Source organism: Astyanax mexicanus, chromosome 20 (assembly GCF_023375975.1).
Source record: "Astyanax mexicanus isolate ESR-SI-001 chromosome 20, AstMex3_surface, whole genome shotgun sequence".
NCBI classification, from domain to species: Eukaryota; Metazoa; Chordata; class Actinopteri; order Characiformes; family Acestrorhamphidae; genus Astyanax; species Astyanax mexicanus.
The window spans coordinates 1807821-1828437 of record NC_064427.1 but is presented as its reverse complement, the minus strand read 5'-3'; the positions used below and the strand labels follow the sequence as shown (position 1 = coordinate 1828437).

The window sequence follows — 20617 nt, the reverse complement described above, 5'->3', positions numbered from 1 at the left end:
CTCTGTGTCGTGTGTTTGAAGCAGAGCAGATGATTGAATAAAAGATTGAATAAATGGCTGAAACTCTGGAGTTTAATAATGTGAGGGTGAGATTTCTCGGAGATCTTGGCGATCTGGATCTCGGGCTCCTGCTCGGCTGTTCGTTGGCAGGCGGACTCTCGCAGGCCGGGGCTGCTTTACGGGTTTATAACTGAGGCTATTACAGTTTGTTCTTCCAAAAGCGCTGAGGGACGGCTGGTCTGGGCAGAGCGTGGCGTGTTGGATTGACTGTGACTCTCCTCACTCTGAGATCGCGGTTAGAGAAGCCTGCCGCCCATCTGTCCTTCCCACCGACCAGGAACACGGAAAACACAACCACGGAAAAAAAGCAGCAGAAACGCTTTAGGAGTTTAGCATCAAACAGAACAACAATAAAAAAATCATCTGAACTTTAATATAAACTGATTTCTTGGTGATGATCTGATGTTTCTTCCAAGAAAAAAAAACAAGAAACTACTGTATAGAAGATACAACACTCCTGCTGGTCCTGCTGGGATGTTGTTACGTGGTTAGCATGGTGTTGCCAGGTGGTTGCTATGGGATTTAATTTAGTTAATTTGGTATTACTACAAGATGGTTGCTATGGGATTTGAGATGTATTTTTTTGGTGTTGCTAGGTGGTAGGATATGAGATCACATCTGATTATTTTGGTATTACTAGGTGGTTGATATGGGATCCAAGCTGATTATTTTAGTATTACTAGGTGGTTGATATGGGATTCAAGTTGATAAGTTTGGTGTTGCCATGTGGTTGCTATGGAATCCCATTTAATTATTTTGATATTACTAGGTGGTTAATATGGGATCACATTTGATTATTTTGGTATTGCCAGGTGGTTGATATGGGATCCCAGTCGATTATTGTCAGTGGGGGGGTGCAATAATCTTCCACTGCAGTCTTTTCTTCCACTTCCTGTTTAGTCTGTTTAAAACAGGCTGTAAATTATCCAATCAGCACCAAGACAGAACACAAACTCTCGCTTTCACACACTTTCTTGTGCTCTCACACACACACACACACACACATACTCTCTCATGCTCTCACACACACTCTCTCACATTCACACACTCTTTCACGCTCACACACACACATTAAAGTAAAACCAGGACTGCATAGTTTCCTCTCAAAAAACTAATTTTAATTAAAACAAAAAAATGTTGAATCATTAACAAGTTTATAAAACAGTGATTTAGTTACATAAATAAATTGATATCGGTGTATCAAATCTTAAATTCAACTTCATGAGCATGTTGACACGGGTGATGAAGTACAATCGTTTACCTTTTATAATAAATAAAAATGGAGAACATGATAAATCTGTTTCTAAACAAACCAACAAACGAACGAACGAACGAACAAAAAGAAGAGCTACAGACAAAACCTCTAAGGAAGGGAACAAGAAGACACGGACAACGCTTTTGCACCAAAAGACCAACAGAACAGGAAAAAAACTGCTTTTTAAAGCACAGGGTACAGAAACCGTTCGGCTAGAAACAAACGAAAAAGGAAAGAGAGACGAGAATGACGGAAACAAACGAAACGTCGTAACCAAAGTCGGTTGGCTTTCGTTATAATGAAGAAGGTTTGGTAGTTAAAACTCCAGTTTGGTTATTTTAAAGCGTTAAGACAAGGCAAGAAAGAAGGCTGTTCTCGTTCTGAGGAATTCTAGAGAAACGAAAATGAACAAACGAAATAAACAAACGAAAAAAATGAACGAAGAAAAAACAGAAACAGAGAAAAGCGTTAAAAATGTGGAACAGTCTGACCTACACAGCAACTTTCTGTCCTGCACAAAGTCAAGTCATGGTGTCGGCAGAGGGAGGCGGCGTGAACAGCGTGAAGTTTATTGTGCATTAAAATGAAAATCGAAAAAACGAATAAACAGAGCTTCTTCGTGATTGGCTCGTGGTGGGAAAGGAGGCGTGTGCGCGGCCGGGTCGGGTGCAGGAGCGTGTTTGTTTGAGTACCGTCGCTCAGAACGTTAAACTGATCTACATTTCGAGGCGTTTCTGAGACCCTGTGGGATTTAGCCACGCCCCGTTTATTAGTTATTATTATTACGTGATAATAATAACGCTAAGGCTTAATGTTTTAATTTTTTCTTCGTTATTTTGTTCGGATTTCCCGCCGCTCTCCGGTGGAGCTCTGGTGCTCTGTACAGTTTGATGTACATACACTGGATACATACATTTTTGTATATATACATACAAAACAATAACCCAATAACCCCCCTCCCTGTCACGTCCCATCCTTTCCAAGCCCCTCCCCCTTTTCATCATGGCCCCTCCCCCTTTTCACCCTTTCCACCCCAGTATAGCGTTGGTTGGATCATGCAGTCAGACACGGTGGCTCTGCATAGGTACCCAGTGTACGAGAACAACGTTCACCGGAACGCCCCAATTTCACCCAAGCCCCTCCCCCTCGCCCCTTAAGCCCCTCCCCCTAACCCTTTGAAGCAAGGCGCACTTCTTCGTCTTTTCTTCGTCCCTCTGATATGTTTTGTTGTATTTTTCTTGTATTTTTTCGCTTCGCGTCTCAAAACCAAGGTACTGCAGCTTCAAGTATTTCGCATTACATAGAATATTCTTTATAAATTAGTTACGTATACATTTTTTTCAATATTCAGACATATACTATCATATATACAGTACAATAAAATGCTCTTTCATTCTTCTTTTTTTTTTTTTTAGTCCAAGACCATTTTTTTCCTTTTTTTTGTCTCCTTTTTTTCTGTTTCTTGAGAAATCCCTGAGAATGTATGTCGACAGTCGCGAAAAGTTTCCACAAGCGCAAAGCACAACAGCTTTCCTTTTTATTTATTCATTTATTTATTAAGGTTGTTTTTTCTCTTTTTGTTTTCTCCGTTTTTCTGGAACGGGAACGGGGAAAGGTGAGCGTCTGTAGTAAAGGTGAAAAGGTGAACAGGTGTGAATCTGTGTGTGACGTGATTCAGAGATTCATGCTTCTGGATGATAATGATTAAAATGATGATGATGATGATGAAGAACAGCACTGATCAGCAAAAAAGCCACGCGATTTTAAGTAAGCCTGGTGCAAAAAAGAAAAAACTGAAAAAAAACAAACAACGTAGAAAACAACGAAACAAAGAAAAAACAAAAACGTGAAACAAAAGAAATTCACAAGAACACAAGTAAAAATGTCCCAAACTGGTTGTGTGTGTTTGTGTGTGTGTGTGTGTGTTTGTTTGTTTGTTTTGCTGTAGTTACAGTTTTTCTTCGTATCCAACACTTTATTATCGTAACACACGGAGGAGCGCGAGAGCGGATTTGGGAAGGAGTAAAGCTGGAGCCATACGAGGTACTTTTCACTTAGGATGGAGGTGCTCTGTTTGGTTTAAAGCCATTGTTTCATTTGTTTTTTTCTTCTTCTCTTCTCTTCTCTTTGAGGCTGTGAATGTTAGATAAGATCAGAGATCATCTGGAGTGCTATGTGGGCTTCTGCCACTGGACAACACATACTCATCAGTGTAAACCCCAAAAAAAAAATAAACAAATACCAAATAAAATGAACTTTTTTTTTTTCCTTTAATTGATTTTTTTTCTCGCTCACTTCCGTACAAATAAGGGGAAACACGTAAAACTTCCACGACATGACTTTTGTTTGTTTTTTTTTTCCGTTCCTTTTTCGCGAACTAAATAGAAGAAGTCTATACACATAATACCGGTGTGGCTCTTACTGACTCGCTTTTCTCTTTAGTTTCTTTTTTTTTTGTCTGGTTTTCGTTTTTTTTGTTGTTTTCCCCCCGTTGTTTTTTCCTTGTTTAATTTAGAAAGGATACAAAGGCAGACTCAAGTAAAAAGGAGAAGAAGAGGAGCATCAGGAGGAGGAAGAGGAAGAGGAGGACCGGAGGCTTCAGCCGAACCTCTCCCGCACGAGCATCATCAGTTTCTTTTTGCCTTTGTAAATCTGTTTTAGGTTGTCTATGAACTGCGTGAACTGAATGTGTCCGTCGTGCGCCATGAGGAAGGTCTCACGCGCCTTGCTGAGGAACTCGATGAACTCGCTGTAGTGCCGCGGGCTGATGTGCGTGAGCCGCGAGTGCGTGGTGTTGATGTACGCGCCGATCGTGGCGTCCAGCAGCTGCCGCAGCGGCGCCTTGTCCAGCGACATCAGCTTGCCAGAGTTCCTGCGGCTGTGGAGCGCCACCATGCCCGGGGTGGTGAGCGTGCACCGCCGCAAAATGTCCGAGAGCACGGTGGCGCACTTCACGCTTTTCACCACCAGGGGGATGATGGCGGCCAGCTCGTTCTTGCCCAGCGAGTGGCTGAGGGCGCAGGCCCACAGCACGTCGTTGATGGCCGGGTGCGTGTCCTGGTTGTAGCTGAGGTTGAGGTGGGCCATGGCCAGGGTGGCCAGCTTGTAGGCGCGCATGGGGTAGCCGCGGTGCTCCATGTAGCGCGCGATGGTGAACAGCTGCGTGTAGCTCATGCCCGTGGTGGCGGCGTCCAGCACGATCTGGTAGGCCGTCTCGAAGGCGATGTGGTCCTTCTCGCAGAGCGTGAGCGCCGACAGGGCGCAGTTCTGCGGGTCCTTCATGGCGCACTGCAGGGCCAGCGTCCGCGCGCTGTTGGCCAGGTTCTCCTGCTGGTGGCAGTCCAGGTGCAGCCGGACGATGGTGCTGTTGGACATCACGGTGGTGGCCACGATGCTGGTGGCCTCGGTGGGCGTGAAGAGGGTGAACCAGCTCTGCATGATGCTGTCCAGTGCGTAGACTCCTGAGATAAAAAACACGACCAAAAAAAGGAAGATTCAGTCACTGAATCATAGTAGAAAAATCATGTTTATACCCTGTTTATATATATATATATATATAGTAATGCTGCAGCATAAAGGATCATTTTAATGCACACTGAACTGAATGTATTTGTTAACTGGAGAAAGAAAGGAAATTGTGCCTCTAATATATGATCACAAGCCATCAAACCAAACTGAACTGCTTGAGTTTTTGCACCAGGAGTAAAGCAGCATAAAGTTATCCAAAAGCAGTGTGTAAGACTGGTGGAGGAAGAGAACATGATGCCAAGATGCATGAAAAAAACTGTGAATAAAAACCAGGGTTATTCCACCAAATATTGATTTCAGAACAGGAAAGGAAGAGTAAGAGTTCTAACTTACCGACTTCTGTGGCACAAGTGACCAACCATCGCACCATCTCTCGCCTCCGCCAGTTCAGTGTAGAGAGCGTCATCCGCATAACCTTCAAAAAAAAACACAGAAAAAAAAACATCACCACTGGCTCAAACCCAGCACTCAGCCTCACTCATCAGAACCTGGAGATCTGGAGATCAGGTGATCAGAGGGGGCGGGGCTTACCTGAAGGCCCAGCTCCAGGGACACTTTTAGCAGAGTGATGTCCGGCAGGCTGTCCATCAGCGTGGCGATTTTAAAGGCATCCTGCGCCAGTTTAAAGATATGAGAGGACGAGTGGATGTTCTTCTGGATGGACTCTAACACTGTTTCCAACTTTCGAGCGTCACCTGAAAATATAAACAACATATAAGTAACATATGTATATATTTATATTTAAATATATATATATATATATATATATATATATATATATATATATATATATATATATATATATACATATATATATATATATGTATATATATATATATATATATATATATTTACGATTGTAGCAGGTATTGATATACCAGTTGTGTTTTTACTAGTTATTCATGATTTAAACATTAATATAAAACATTTATAACGTAGTTAATAATCACCATTTAATATAAACATTTCTAAATTTTATTTTATTATTCTACATATTAATCGCTTTGTTTTATTGCTCTACATGTTAGCCTGTCTGCATATTCTTTTATTTTGAATTATTTTATTTCTTCTTAATTAATTCTTACATTGTTTGCTTGTTTTTATAATTAAAACTGAATTTTTTTAATCCCTTTAATTTAGTGTAAGCTCAGGTGAAAATACTGAGTGAAAATAAAGATTGATTGATTGATTGATTGATTTAAATAAATAAATAAAGTGTGCAGTGTGGGATCTGGATCTGTAACTCAGACGCTGGATTCTGCCGGGGACGGAAATTCAGCGCGACACCTGTGATTACGCAGAGTGTCATCGTGTCACACTAATTGCATGCCGGGTTTGATTGATGGGTGCGTTGGCCAATGGGCCGAGCTCAGGCGAGTGGGCGGAGTCTAACCTTTGGCTGCAGTGAGCATGGTGGAGGCCAGCTCACACTGCTGGGACTCGATGTGGCTGAGGGTGAACCATCGTGGGTAGCGGTTCGGCACAACAGATACTATATGGTGAGGCCGGGACATGTCGCCGGAGGGAGCCGTCGATTCCAACACTGGTAACCTATACACACACACACACAAAAACACACACAGTGTTACTCAATATAATCACCATTTATACATTTTACCAACACTGAACTGCTTGAATTTTTGTTGCACCAGGAGTAAAGCAGCATAAAGTTATCCAAAAGCAGTGTGTAAGACTGGTGGAGGAGAACATGATGCTAAGATGCATGAGAACTGTGATTAAGACCAGGATTATTCCACCAAATATTGATTTCTGAACTCTTAAAACTTTACGAATATGAACTAATAATACACGGACAATGCTTATAACTAGTAATTTTATTTTGTATTTATACTATATAACAGTGTATCAAACTCCAGTGTCTCAAGTCATTATAACATGTCCCAATTCATTGTTATTGACATCATTCTTAAGGAGTGATAACGGAAACGAGAGCAAGGCTAATTGTGCTCTCTCAGGGCTCTGGCAGCTGATGGCAAGCTGCATGACTGGGATTCGAAATAAGTGATCTTCAGATCACAATGGCAGAGCTTTAAACCACTGGACCACTCAGATCCAACAAAAATAAATGTTAATGCAATTATTTCTGTCACAAAAAAATATCAAAACACAAATATATACAATTATACACATCCCTGCTACGAATAAATAAATACAGTATGAGCATACAGTATTATTTTAGGGAACTGTAGGGGATTGATTTAGGGGAGTGTCAGTGTGTCTTTGCTGTCATAATGACGGGAAAAGTACACCTTGCGTGGCTCGTGTTTTTTAAAGATTTATATCTTGTCATTTCAATTAATAAAAAATGTAATAACTGTGATATTTTACTGTGAGAGGGTGGACAGCTTAATCTTCTTTTATAGAATATAAACCAAACAAATTTATTTTTGAAAAACAGCCTTTAAAAACATATTTTAAACATAGATATGCATGCAAAGTGAATTAAAGAGCATTTTTAACTACATAAACTACTATAAAAGTAAATTACCACAATAAAATGATATTAAAAGCAGAGGTGAAATTATTAGGTGGGAACATGTTATATATAGGGTTATAGAGGCCGATACGATACGCAGAACTCCAGCAGAAGCTCCCGTACTCCTCACTCTGCTTCATTATGCAGATCTATATGTACAGTAAGTGTAGAGATGCATGGCTCTCATTATATCACAGCTCATCTCCCCGAGCTGCTTTACTGCCTGATTGGACATAATAAGCCCGTCCTCGTTCCTGTAAACAAACTCTGGACCTCTGTAGGTACATCAGTCCCTGAAGACCCGGCCCGGCCCGACTACAGCCCTGCAGAATCTGCTTTATAGACTAAAAGACTTTAATACAGAGCAGAGCTCAGCTTACACTCTACCTGCATTTAATACTGCTTTTCTATTAACATACATAACAAAATACATACAAACATGCTCTGGTTTTCTTGAATATACATAAAAACTTAAACATATTTTAATAAAATTACATTTAACATTGTTGTTTTGTTCTAGAAACTACTGACAGCATTTCTCCCAAATTCCAAATAAAAAAATAGTCATTTAGAGCATTTATTTTTTTACAGAAAGTATCAAAAAGATGCTTCAGTGCTTTCAGACCTCAAAACAAGTTCATATTCATTAAGAGTTCAGAACTAATCAATATTTGGTGGAATAACCCTGGTAGTTTTTAATCACAGTTTTTTTCATGCATCTCTGCATCATGTTCTCCTCCACCAGTCTTACACACTGCTTTTGGATAACTTTATGCTGCTTTACTCCTGGTGCAAAAATTCAAGCAGTTCAGTTTGGTGGTTTGATGGCTTGTGATCATCCATCTTCCTCTTGATTATATTCCAGAGGTTTTTAATTGGGTTTTGGAAGAAATGTTGTCTGAAGGCTGTAATGCCACTGATGATGTCACAGGTTATTTCCTCAAAGGGGTAAAGTTACTGCTTTAATTATAAACAAAAAACATGCTCAAAACATGTTATAGTACATTAATAGTACTTATGATAGTACCTGTGATAGTATATGGATAGTGATAGGTGATAGTACATGGATGGTACCAGTAACAGTACAGCTAATATCACAGGTATTATCTCTGGTACTATCACATGTGCTATCACCTGTACTATCACAGGTACTATCATAAGTACTATTAATGTACTATAACATGTTTTGAGCATGTTTTTTGTTTATAATTAAAGCAGTAACTTTACCCCTTTGAGAGCCTGGTGATATTACTGATAATAGTACAGGTGATAGTACCTGTAATAGTACATGGATGGTACTGTCACTAGTGCCTGTGACAGTACATGTGACAGTACATGTGACAGTACATGTGACAGTACATGGAAAGCACATGTGATAGTGCCGGTGATAGTACCGGTATTGTGTATATTGTATATATTGAGTATACTGGGCGCTGAACTTTTCACCTGCTCAGTGAGAACAGCGTCTCTCCCCCCGGCTCTGAAACACCACGCCGTCCCTCTCCACGCTTATTACCACCGAGTTTAACCCCGGCACGACTCCGGCCCGAGGGCGGCCCGGGGCCCGGCCACGCACAAAGGGCCCGACTCTTTAAGGAAGCACTGCAGGCGGGCCGTGTGCTCGGACTCTCCCCAACTTTATTAAACATCTGATCCACATCCAGCTCCATCCGTTCCCCCCCTCTAACCCTGCTGCTCTACTGCACTCAGACTGAACCCTCTCACAGCTTAAATACACAGGAAATATACACATTTTATACATTATATTTAACATTTCTGATAAGCTTAATAGATGTGATTCAAATGTATATGGAAAAAGTAACTAAACTAACTTTATATTTTACACACACTAAAATCATAAAATCATATTTACATTAAAAATAGCTGCAATAAAAGCTATTATTTGGGTTGGTATGGTGGTGGTGTATTTCAGATACACACTCTAAGTATTTTGTTTGTTAAAAATTACAATATTTTCATAGTTTAATGTGTCGTTTCAGTGTTTTATGTCCATTTTCTTCATAACAAGCAGAAACAATCGCTTGTGCTTCATCTCAGCAGATAACTAGCTAGCTAACTTTCCTGTTCCACCTTAAATAGTTCAACAGATGATAGAAGCCGCAGCATTTAAGGTGAAATTGAAAAAAAAAGCTAGTAAAAGCTCAATGATAATTAACTGCTGCTGAAGACATGCAATAAAATTATGCCTTTAATTTAAATACTTAATCAGCAGCAGCAGGTAGGTTGCTGAACTTTTGCACATGCTCCAAAGATACATAGATTATCTTAGATTATCTGTTTTGGGTGCTTGGAGGGTTGTTCCAATACTTCCAAGAGGGAGAATTCCTCTTTTTTCCATTTTACACTCAAATACAAGGGGTAGGGCACACAGGAGAAATGGGATTGGGCCCTGATCTCTGATATAGTTGAATATAACAGCAGCAGGGTTAAGAGCACTTTTGAGAACTTTTCAGCTCTAAATGAGAGCCTGTTTAAAACAGGACTCGCAAAAAAACAACAAAGGATCTTTATATTTAAATACATGAACGTTTATGCTGGACTGAAGTGGCCCAGATCGTCCTCTCTGCTCAGGTCTCTGTAAATTGGCCATTAGCGGTGAGCGTGCTGCGCCGCTCCATATACAAAACCTACTTCTGAGCCTCCGCAGAGTGAAGCTCTAAATACACCGACCTGCAGCCGCCCAGCATACTGTACTAAAACTACACTGCTCATCACAATATCACTGAAAAGCTAATATTATTCCAGTTATTCAGTTTAATTTAATGTGAAACTCATATTATTATATAGATGTATTAAAAACACAGAGAGATCTATTTTAAGCGTTTATTTCTTTTATTGTTAATGAAAATCAGTCTCAGAAAATGACAATATTATATATTAGAGACCAATTGGTACTATTGGTATGCAGTGTGCCAAATCCTGCTGGAAAATGAAATCCGCATCTCCATAAAAGTTGTTTTCAGCAGAGGGAAGCTGTAAGATATGAAGTGCTGTAAGATTTTGTGGGAAAACAAAACTGCACTGACTTTAGACTTGATAATAATAAAACACAGTGGATCAACAGCAGCAGATGACAGACATGACACTCCATTAAACCATCACTGATCATCAGTCAATTCTACATTTTATTTAAAGTAAATTAAGGGATCAGAGTCTGGAGGAAGAGTGGAGAGACACACAGTCCAAAAAATCTTACAGCACTTCATGCTTTCCTCTGCTGAAAACTTTTATGGAGATGCAGATTTCATTTTCCAGCAGGACTGGGCACACTGCCCACACTGCATACCAAAAGTAGGAATTGATCTTCAAGAGGAAGATGGATGATCAAAGGCCATCAACCGAAACTGAACTGCTTGAATTTTTACACCAGGAGTAAAGCAGCATAAAGTTATCCAAAAGCAGTGTGTAAGACTGGTGGAGGAGAACATGATGCCAAGATGCATGAAAACAAAACTGTGATTAAAAACCACCAGGGTTATTCCACCAAATATTGATTATTTCTGAACTCTTAAAACTTTATGAATATGAACTTGTTTTCTTTGCATTATTTGAGGTCTGAAAACTTTCTCATTTTCTGTAAATAAATGCTCTAAATGAGAATATTTTTATTTGTAATTTGGGAGAAATGTTGTCTGTAGTTTATAGAATAAAACAACAATGTTCATTTTACTCAAACATAAACCTATAAATAGCAAAATCAGAGAAACTGATTCAGAAACTGAAGTGCTCTCTTTATTTCTCCAGAGCTGTATATATAAATGTCGAACTGACTGACTGAAATACAGTAACTTTTCAATGATATTCTCATTTTTTGAGATGCACTAGTTTATACTATGGGATACATTCCTCAATAACACATTAAATACACAGAGTAAGATCACATTAGGAGCTAATCTCCCTACAGCAGCTCCTCAGTCGTATCATACGCTGAAGTTTACACTGCTAATTTGTACCAGGCGTCTCCTGGAGGAAGCGCGGTGATATCTGGTGGTATATCTGGTAGTATGTGGTGGTATCTGGAGATCAGTGGTGTTCAGACTCGGCGCTGCAGAAAGCTGTTATTTGGACGGCGTGTTCTTTTTATAGAGCGAGTCGATACGGAGCCCAGGGCTGAGACCGAACCTAAATTTAGGTGGATCTTTGTTTGATTGAATTCACTCTGTACGCTCCTCCCCAGCTGCAAATCTCAGGCAAATATAATCCAATCGCTCCACAATACAAAGCAATATTGTTGGGGTTTGGAATCGAGGCATATTTCAGAGAGAAAACACATGAAGCCTCTGAACAACACCCAGCGGGGGGAGGAGAAACCAGCACAAACAGAGACTCAGACACACATTTAAACTTTCCATTTAAATTCTCTCGATAGGGAGATTAATCCATTAACAGAGAGAATGATTAACAATTCACCTGACTAGACGTGAGAATCCGCAGATTATTCCAATTAACTTTCAGAAACGATTACATCGTTAGAATAGTCTGATTATTCTATTACATTTTTTTTTTACTTTACAATAGATTACTTGATTAACAGTTAACAAAATAATACGAAAGTCACCCAATTAATCATTGGAATGATCAGATTATGCCACTTCTTTTTTTTTTAACAAAGATATTACTCAATTAACATTTAATAACAGTTAATAACTGTATTAATACAGAAGTCACTCGATTAATCACCAGAATAACCACATTATCCCACTTGATTTCCACAACACACAGATTACTCAATTAACAATTAAAATAAAATAAAATACCCCGTTTAAAAATGTGAATATTCAGATTTTTACTCCTAATTTAAAAAATGGATACCTGATTATTAGCCAGAATTATGCCAACTACTTTTTAAAAACAGATCAGTGCATCACCCGATTAAAAAAATTGAATAGCCAGATTATCAAATTATTATTTTTTAATAAGTAGATTACTCAATACTTAGAATAACAGGCAAGTTACCCGATTAATCTGTAAAATAGTCCGATTATTCCACTTAATTGTAAGAATAATATGCAGATCACCCAATTTAGATAGATCAAACGATCACTAATATAATCCACAGTGAACTTTTCTCAGCATGAGTATTATGGGATGTTGGGGATGGTACTCACCGCATTGCTCTCAGTGCAATTTTATATGCCAGTTCGGCATCGTGAGGTAGGAGGGAGGTGAAGAGATACTTGGCAAACGTGTGCATGGGAACGCTCTCTCTGTAGATTATTTCCCCCAGTCCACTGTAGGGCCCACCTGTACACACACACACACACACACAGCATGTTATACACGGTATACACACACTCCCTTACGAACAAAAACCTGGTGAAATAATTCACTTTACTGCCAAAAATATTTACTCACCAAAAAAAAATGCAGGCAAGCAAATATTTTTATAGGCAATATAGTGTATTTATATATCATGATACAGGGGTTGCAATTCAATATATTGCAAGGTATTTCAGTATTAGACCACACAAGACCATATATTGCAATTTTTAAAAAAACTGTCATAATATATAAAAAAAAACATATAAAAACATTTTACGCATCAAATCTGAGTAACAGAAAACCTGCCAATCTCTATTTACAGCTCTGGAAAAAAAGTTAAAAGGCCATTTAGAGCATTTATTTGCAGAAAATGAGAAATTTCTGAAATAATAAAAAAAAAAGTTCATGTTCATATATATAAGTTTTACGAGTTCGGAAATCAAAATTTGGTGGAATAATCCTGGTTTATAATCACAGTTTTTGTTTTTTTCATGCATTTTGTCATCATGTTCTCTTCCTCCACCAGTCTTACACACTGCTTTTGGATAACTTTATGCTGCTTTACTCCTGGTGCAAAAATTCAAGCAGTTCAGTTTGGTGGTTTGATGGTTTGTGATCATCCATCTTCCTCTTGATTATATTCCAGAGGTTTTCAATTTGGTAAAATCAAAGAAACTCATCATTTTTAAGTGCTCTTTTTTTCAGATCTGTATATGGCTCGGGATGTCTGGGTCTCACTCATGCATGTTTTGCTGTGTGCCGTGCCCATGTGACGGCTCCTGGCGCGGGGCAGGGGGAAGGAGGAATGGAGGGAAGGATGAAAGTAAGGAGGGAGGGATGGAGGGAGGGACTCTGCGGCCTCTTTATCAGTTTCCGTCATTCTTTCATAACAACTCAGGGGTGCCGGGAGGCAGCCGGCCTGCAGTGGCCATTTTGCATTCTTTCCACAGACGACAGCAGCAGATCGAACAGCTCCACACGCCTCCGACCGCAGCCGGAGAACCGGAGCTTAACCCACCATCCAGACCACCAGAAACATCCCAACATCAGCAGCTTCACACTGGAGTGATTCAGCAATATTACACTGTTTAGCCTCAGCGCTAAAAACATGCCCGTCTCCCCCACACTCAGCTCTACCTGTGATTTACAGTCACAGAACTACACTACCCAGAACGCACCATTCAGTGACTCTCACGTGACGATCATGTGACACATTCAGGAAGTACATCGCCTGAGTACTAACAACTAGTGAACCAAGTATTTAAAAGCAGCATAAAGTTATCCAAAAGCAGTGTGTAAGACTGGTGGAGGAGAACATGATGCCAAGATGAAGCATGAAATAAACTGTGATTAAAAAGCAGGATTATTCCACCAAATATTGATTATTTCTGAACTCTTAAAACTTTATGAATATGAACTTGTTTTCTTTGCATTCATCACACTCACCCTCTAGGAGGAAGACAGCTTGCTTGCGGAAGATTTTGACGAGCGAGTCGTCCAGCTCCACCTCCTGCAGCTTGGCGATGAGGTGCTCCTCGTTGCGGCAGACCTTCTCCTGGGCGTAGAGGCCGTCGGGCATGATCCTCTGCTGACCCAGACCCATCAGCGCCGTCTCCACCGCCAGCGCCAGGTACGACTCGCCCTCCTCCAGGAAGCGCCGCGCCGACGGGAACAGGTGCAGGTCCACGTGCTTACTGGAGCTCATCGTACCTGAGGGGCGGAGATTCAGAGATCAGCATCAGCATTAAACTGGGGTTCTGGAGGAATAAAGCAGCAGCAGCCTGTCACTCACGCAGACACAGAGACAGCGCTGTGTATCTACTACTTCTACTGTCAAGAATCAAAAAGTTGCAACATGATGTGTTTTTTTTATTGCCTTTAATTAAGTGACATTGCACATCCTCTGATGTGACTATTGTGCATGTGCACATCACGATGACGATGCTTAAACGATATATCATGCAGCCCTAGTCCTCAGCCAGTTTTAACGTTGAGTATTTCAGCACCTCACAGTTCACCTTCGCACGGGGAGGAAGTGCTGGTGAAGACGTATGGTAATGAGGCACCAGAGAGACAGAGCTTTCCCTAATGAAGCAGCTCTCCGCCGCCCGGACACCGCGCCCGGCATGCCCAATTACCCCCCTGAACGAAGGGAGGCGACTCGCAAATCCAACAGAACCGGCAGCAGAACACCTACAGCCCGGGAACGAGGAGTCTGAACGACTGAGAGGATGATTTAAATGGGCGAGAGAGAGAGAGAGAGAGAGAGAGAGTGAGAGTGAGAGAGAGAGAGACAGAGAGAGAGAGAGAGTGAAGCTGCAGTTCTTCACCCTCCGCTGATCTTCAGCTACATGGCCGTTGTCTCCAGTGTGTCTCGCTGAGCCTCTCGGAGCGCCGTTGCCAGCTCAGCCCCAAAAATCCTCTCTTTTAATTGGCTGTGAAAGGCCGGCCTCGCGGGCTCCATGGAGACGCCGCCACTTCACCACTGTCATGACTGGCAAATGAGAGCCGAGGCTTCAGGCTGGCACTGAAATTAGGCATGAATCACCTGAGAGCCCTCCGCCCTGATCAGCTCCGCCCGCAGTAGAAGAGCAGCACCAGAGAGATAATCCTCCTTAAACCACCCTACAACACCCTGTATTAAACCCTGTACTAAACCCCTAAACCCTGTACCAAACCCTGTACTAAACCTGTACTAAACCCCTAAACCCTGTACCAAACCCTGTACTAAACCTGTACTAAACCTGTACCAAACCCCTAAACCCTGTAATAAACCCGATACTAAACCCTGTACCAAACCACTAAACCCTGTACTAAACCCCTAAACCCTGTACCAAACCACTAAACCCTGTACTAAACCCCTAAAAGCCTGTACTAAACCCCTAAACCCTGTACCAAACCACTAAACCCTGTACTAAACCCCTAAACCCTGTACCAAACCACTAAACCCTGTACTAAACCCCTAAACCCTGTACCAAACCACTAAACCCTGTACTAAACCCCTAAACCCTGTACCAAACCACTAAACCCTGTACTAAACCCCTAAACCCTGTACCAAACCACTGAACCCTGTACTAAACCCCTAAACCCTGTACCAAACCACTAAACCCTGTGCTAAACCTCTAAACCCTGTACTAGAACCCTAAAACCCTGTACTAAACCCCTAACCCTATACTAAACCCAAAGCCCTGTACAAAACTCCTCAATATACCAAACTTCAACGCAGACCAAACCCCAACCTAATCCAGACCCAACTCGGTATCAACCAATATTACATAAATAAATTTGCAAACAATATTTAGTCTGGATAGTAAATATTTGTATTAGTGTGGTAGACAATACAACAATGGGTCCAGTAAGCACCAATATAAAGAAATCACATCTCTTAAATTTCACAGGAAATCACTCTGAATTCTTTGCTTGTTTTCATTGCTTTCTGATTGTTTGATTGGGTCAGATCAGGCTCCAGAATTATCTCAGGCTATTTTTGGGCCCGGACCAAAATTTCAGGCCTGATTAAAAGCTCCAGTTCCGGTTGGTCCGGATACTGTGGTCATATTACCGTTATCTTTACCGGGAGAATAAAGCGCTGTCAGACACCGGGTTCTAGATTATTCATTACCACCAATGCCAACTCATTTGGGGATAATTGCGAGCGGGATCATAATGTTTTAATGATGCCTCTTTGGACTCGGGTGGCTGACCCCGGGAGGGTTTAACGTGCTAATCACGAACAAGAGCACAGAACGAGGCACCCAGGCATCACACACACACACACACACACCTCTACCCCTCCTCCATACTTGTAATAAAGCGAGCTTCCACTTCAAAGCCAGACGCCAAGGACAGAACATTAACCAACCGAGGCCTCGGGCAGTACAGCTAGCTAACATGCTAAAGCGCTAAAGCATAGCACAGCCTCCTCCTGCCACGGTCCACCCATAACACACACACATACACACACACACACACACACACAGTTGGGGTAAAAAAGCTGTACAACAGGAACTAGTGGGGAAAGAATATACTAATATCTAAACTGATTTGCATAGTTTACACACCCTGGTATTTAAACAGGATCGCCCACATCCTACAACTGCCTACTAAGTGACTTAGCATAAGTTAATCAATGATTATTACTGTGTGATGATTCATTCCTGCAACAACATCTTTACATTTCCAACCTCTATTTATAATTTATCAATTAACAATCAAGGCTTTGTAACATGGATGTACCTCCAACATCCATCCAGCCAGGCACCGATCTGGCTATCCACCCACCCACCAACCTACCCATCCACCCATGCATTCAGCCAACCACCCATCCAGCTATCCACCCACCAACCTATTTAGCTATTCACCCACCATTCTACCATCCACCTATGCATTCATCCACTCAACCATCCATCTATCTATCCAGCCACCCAACCATCCAGCTACTCAGCTATCCATCCATCCATCAAGCCACCCAATCATCCACCTATCCATTCATCCACACAACCATCCTCCTATCCATCCATCCACCCATCCATCCACCTACCCATTCATCCACCTATCTATCCAGCCACCCAACCATTCACTTATCCATCCAGCCTCCCAACCATCCAGCTACTCAGCTATCCATCCATCCAGCCACTCATCCATCTATTCACCCATTCATCTATTCACCCATCCATCTATCCATTCATCCACCCATCCACCTTTCCATCCAGCCATCAAGCAATTTGCCCATCCACCCACCAACCCAGCCAGCCACCCAGTTCTTCATGCATTCATCCAGTCTCCCACCCATCTATCCACCCAACCATCCACCTATCTATCCAGCCACACAGCCATCCACTCATCCTGCCATCCACTCATCCTGCTATCCACCCAGCACTCCATTTAGCCACCCACCAGCAAACCACAGCATCCACACATCCAGCTATTCACCCATCCACCCACCAACCCAGCCAGCCAGCCACTCATCCATCCTGCTATCCCTGAAATGCCACGATAATACAGCAGGCTGTGCTTTGTATATTTGTATATTTATCATATTTTGGGAAACTATTCAGAGGCCATGGAAACACAGTGAGACCCGACAGCACAGTGCCATCCCATCCCATCCTGATCTGATCTGATCTGTGCCCGACTGAAGGCAGGAAGTGGGTTTTTTTTTTCTGCCCGCCGGACGATGCCAGCCAAGAAGTCGACGGGGCCGAAGGCGGCAATAATACGTAATTGCGGCTCTGGGTCGGCGCTGATTGTGATACAGCCATCGCGCCAATCAAAGCTCATGAATAAGAGATGGGGAACAAAAAAAAACATTAAAATTAAAAGGCATTAAAAATGCAGGAGGGAAGAATACCGTCACCAGCTCCAGCAGCTCCTGCGTCTGGATTAAGAGAGGCTCTCCAGCGCGGGTCGCTGGCGCGTGCCCGTGTCTGAGTGGGCACTGAACCGCAACACGTGAGGGTTAATTGGAGGGGTGTCACTGGGCACGAGCGCCGGCTACAGAACTGCACTATTAAAACCCTGACGAGGAATACACACTGCAGGAAACCACTCACAACAGCAGAGTTTAATCAACTGAGACCCAGAGTTTTATAATAACAACCATTCTGAGATTCTCTTTAATACAAATCAAATCAAACTAAATCAACCTACACAATTATACAGTATTTATAGGGAAGTCACCTATAGTTGTACATTTATACTATGCTTATATGGTTGTACATTTATATGCAAAACTTTATTATGCTTATTATTTTCTTCCAGTTTTCATAATATTTTTCCGTTTTTAAATATCGACACTGCAGATTGTTTGGTCTAATAGTGTGATGTGTGATTGTATACAGCTTTTTGATCGAACACATGCTGTAGTTTTCGCACAAACCTGAAAGCTAAAAGCTGATTTATTACTACTACTCAAATGATAAACATAATTTCAGACATAATATCTCAGGGCATCTTATTTAACCTTTATTTAAAAAAAAAAAAGATAAATCACAAATGATAAATTAATACATTATTTTTTTAAAGCTTTCACTCCATCAAATCCTTCTGAGAGAGAGAGAAGATGCGTGTGTGTGTGTGTGTGTGTGGGTTTTGGTATATTTGACATTTTGTTGGTCCTCACAATTTTTAAGACTGGTTCTTTAATTAAAAATCTAAAATATTTACAAGGGCTAACTTTAGTATAAATTAGATATATTATATCAGTGGAAGGTCCTCACAAGTATAGCAAAACAGATATGTGTGTGTGTGTGTGTGTGTGTGTGTGTGTACACACCTGAGAAGTCCAGGAAGCCTCCTTGTGAGTTTTCCTCGTCGCTCCGCCCCGTCTCCATCAGCGTACTGAAGAGGGTCCCGATGGGGTCTAACGGGTGACCCACCCACCCCTCCAGATTAGTGATGGAGGTCATCCCTTTATGTAGCAGATCTGAGAGAGAGAGAGATACAGAGAAACAGAGAGAGAGAGAGATCAATATTTTTTCAGCCCATAAGGTAATAACGAAAAGACATTTCTGAGAAAAAGCTACATGTTCCAGATTTTATACAGGAACGCTTATAATTCAGTGCCATATCACGAGTCTTACAGTAGCAGCATTTTATATTGGCAACAAATAAAAGGCAATTAAGATTACATTAAGTTTAAAAAAAATCTTTTTTTTCACTTCATATAGCTAGAAAACAAGAAACATGCAAAACATAGTGCTCCAAAAGTGTGCTTTTGAAAAAAACTACTTATTACTTAAATAAGTAAATAAATAGTTTTATTTCTATAGCTCTTTTTACATCAAAGGTTATCAAAAAGCAGCTTTACAAAAAAAAAAAAACGGGTCCACAGCTCTTATGAGCAGAACCACAGAGATGCCAATTATTGTGGCGACAACAGTGGCACGAAAAAACTCCCATTAAACACATTAAAAGGAAGAAACTGTCGTCATTCCCTTTAAGAGTCGGGTGAGCTCCGACTTTGGCGTGTTCGTATCTTAACAGTGCTGCACTTTTTGCGTCTCAGCAGAGACAGATACTGACCTGCGTTTTTACACTGTGAAGATACACCAGCAGTACACTCATTTAAGCATGAAAATAGTTTAATTTGTTAACGGGGTGTAAGATAGCAATGAGCATCAGATCATCAGTGAACTGCTGTCCACATCTGCTGAGCGTGAGGACACAAGCGTAAGAAAGCTTTGGTTTCTGCAGCTCAGTGTAAATCACTGCAGCAGCACTTTACATTCAGGCCCAGAGCCGGACCACCGGACCACCGCGCCACTTCATCTGAATGTGAATCATGCCCGGGCACCGCGCCCACAACAGGCACTCATTTGCATTTAAATGTAATTGACCCCGGCCATGCTGGGCATGAGTGGACCCTCAGCTTCAGAACAGAGCCCAGGGTTAGCGGTGTGGTGTGTTCTGCTGACATACATTCATATACACACACACACACACACACACACACACACACTGCTACATACATTTTACAATCATGTTTTATACAATCAATTATTACAGCATGTGTGAAAAACAGATACAGAATATAGAAGTACTGCAATGCTATGCTTAGCAACACAGTAACCTACCCACTACCTAGGAGTCCCCCCTCCCATACTGTACTCTCTCAGACTCCGGCTGCTGATGCTGGAGAAGCAGTATGACCCAGAATTCACCTGTAATGTACATATGATTATCTAAGGATGACGTCAGGGTGCTATCTCACCTTTCTTGTGGTTGCGGAAGAGCTCCAGCTGCTTCTGCTGCTGCCGGCGCAGGGTGTTGACGATAGCGATGGCCAGTCGCAGTGCTTCCCGTGGGTAACCGTGAGACCTCAGTGCATCCACCCTGGCGCAGGCCGTCGGGACGTGCTCTGTGCAGAATAACAACACCACAAAATATATTTAATATACTATATATACACCAAAATATATCATAAATATCTAACTAACCAACCAAAGAAACAACCAACTAGCTAAATATCTAACCAACCAACCAACTGACTAGCT

The 20617-nt window shown here is 41.5% G+C and overlaps 1 protein-coding gene across 1 annotated transcript in view; it reads right to left on the bottom strand.

Annotated features, from left to right (window-relative positions):
- Nucleotides 1-1156: 1156 nt before the first annotated feature.
- Nucleotides 1157-20617, bottom strand: part of zswim6 (zinc finger, SWIM-type containing 6) — a 92045-nt gene continuing 72584 nt past the window's right edge. Inside the window, exons 7-14 of the mRNA XM_022680793.2 lie at nucleotides 20335-20481; nucleotides 18898-19047; nucleotides 14070-14333; nucleotides 12470-12605; nucleotides 6237-6394; nucleotides 5375-5538; nucleotides 5177-5258; nucleotides 1157-4776 (exon numbers count right to left, since the gene is read on the bottom strand). Coding sequence (XP_022536514.1) covers nucleotides 3914-4776; nucleotides 5177-5258; nucleotides 5375-5538; nucleotides 6237-6394; nucleotides 12470-12605; nucleotides 14070-14333; nucleotides 18898-19047; nucleotides 20335-20481 — 1964 coding nt within the window. The 3' untranslated portion in view covers nucleotides 1157-3913. The remainder of the gene's footprint in view (nucleotides 4777-5176; nucleotides 5259-5374; nucleotides 5539-6236; nucleotides 6395-12469; nucleotides 12606-14069; nucleotides 14334-18897; nucleotides 19048-20334; nucleotides 20482-20617) is intronic.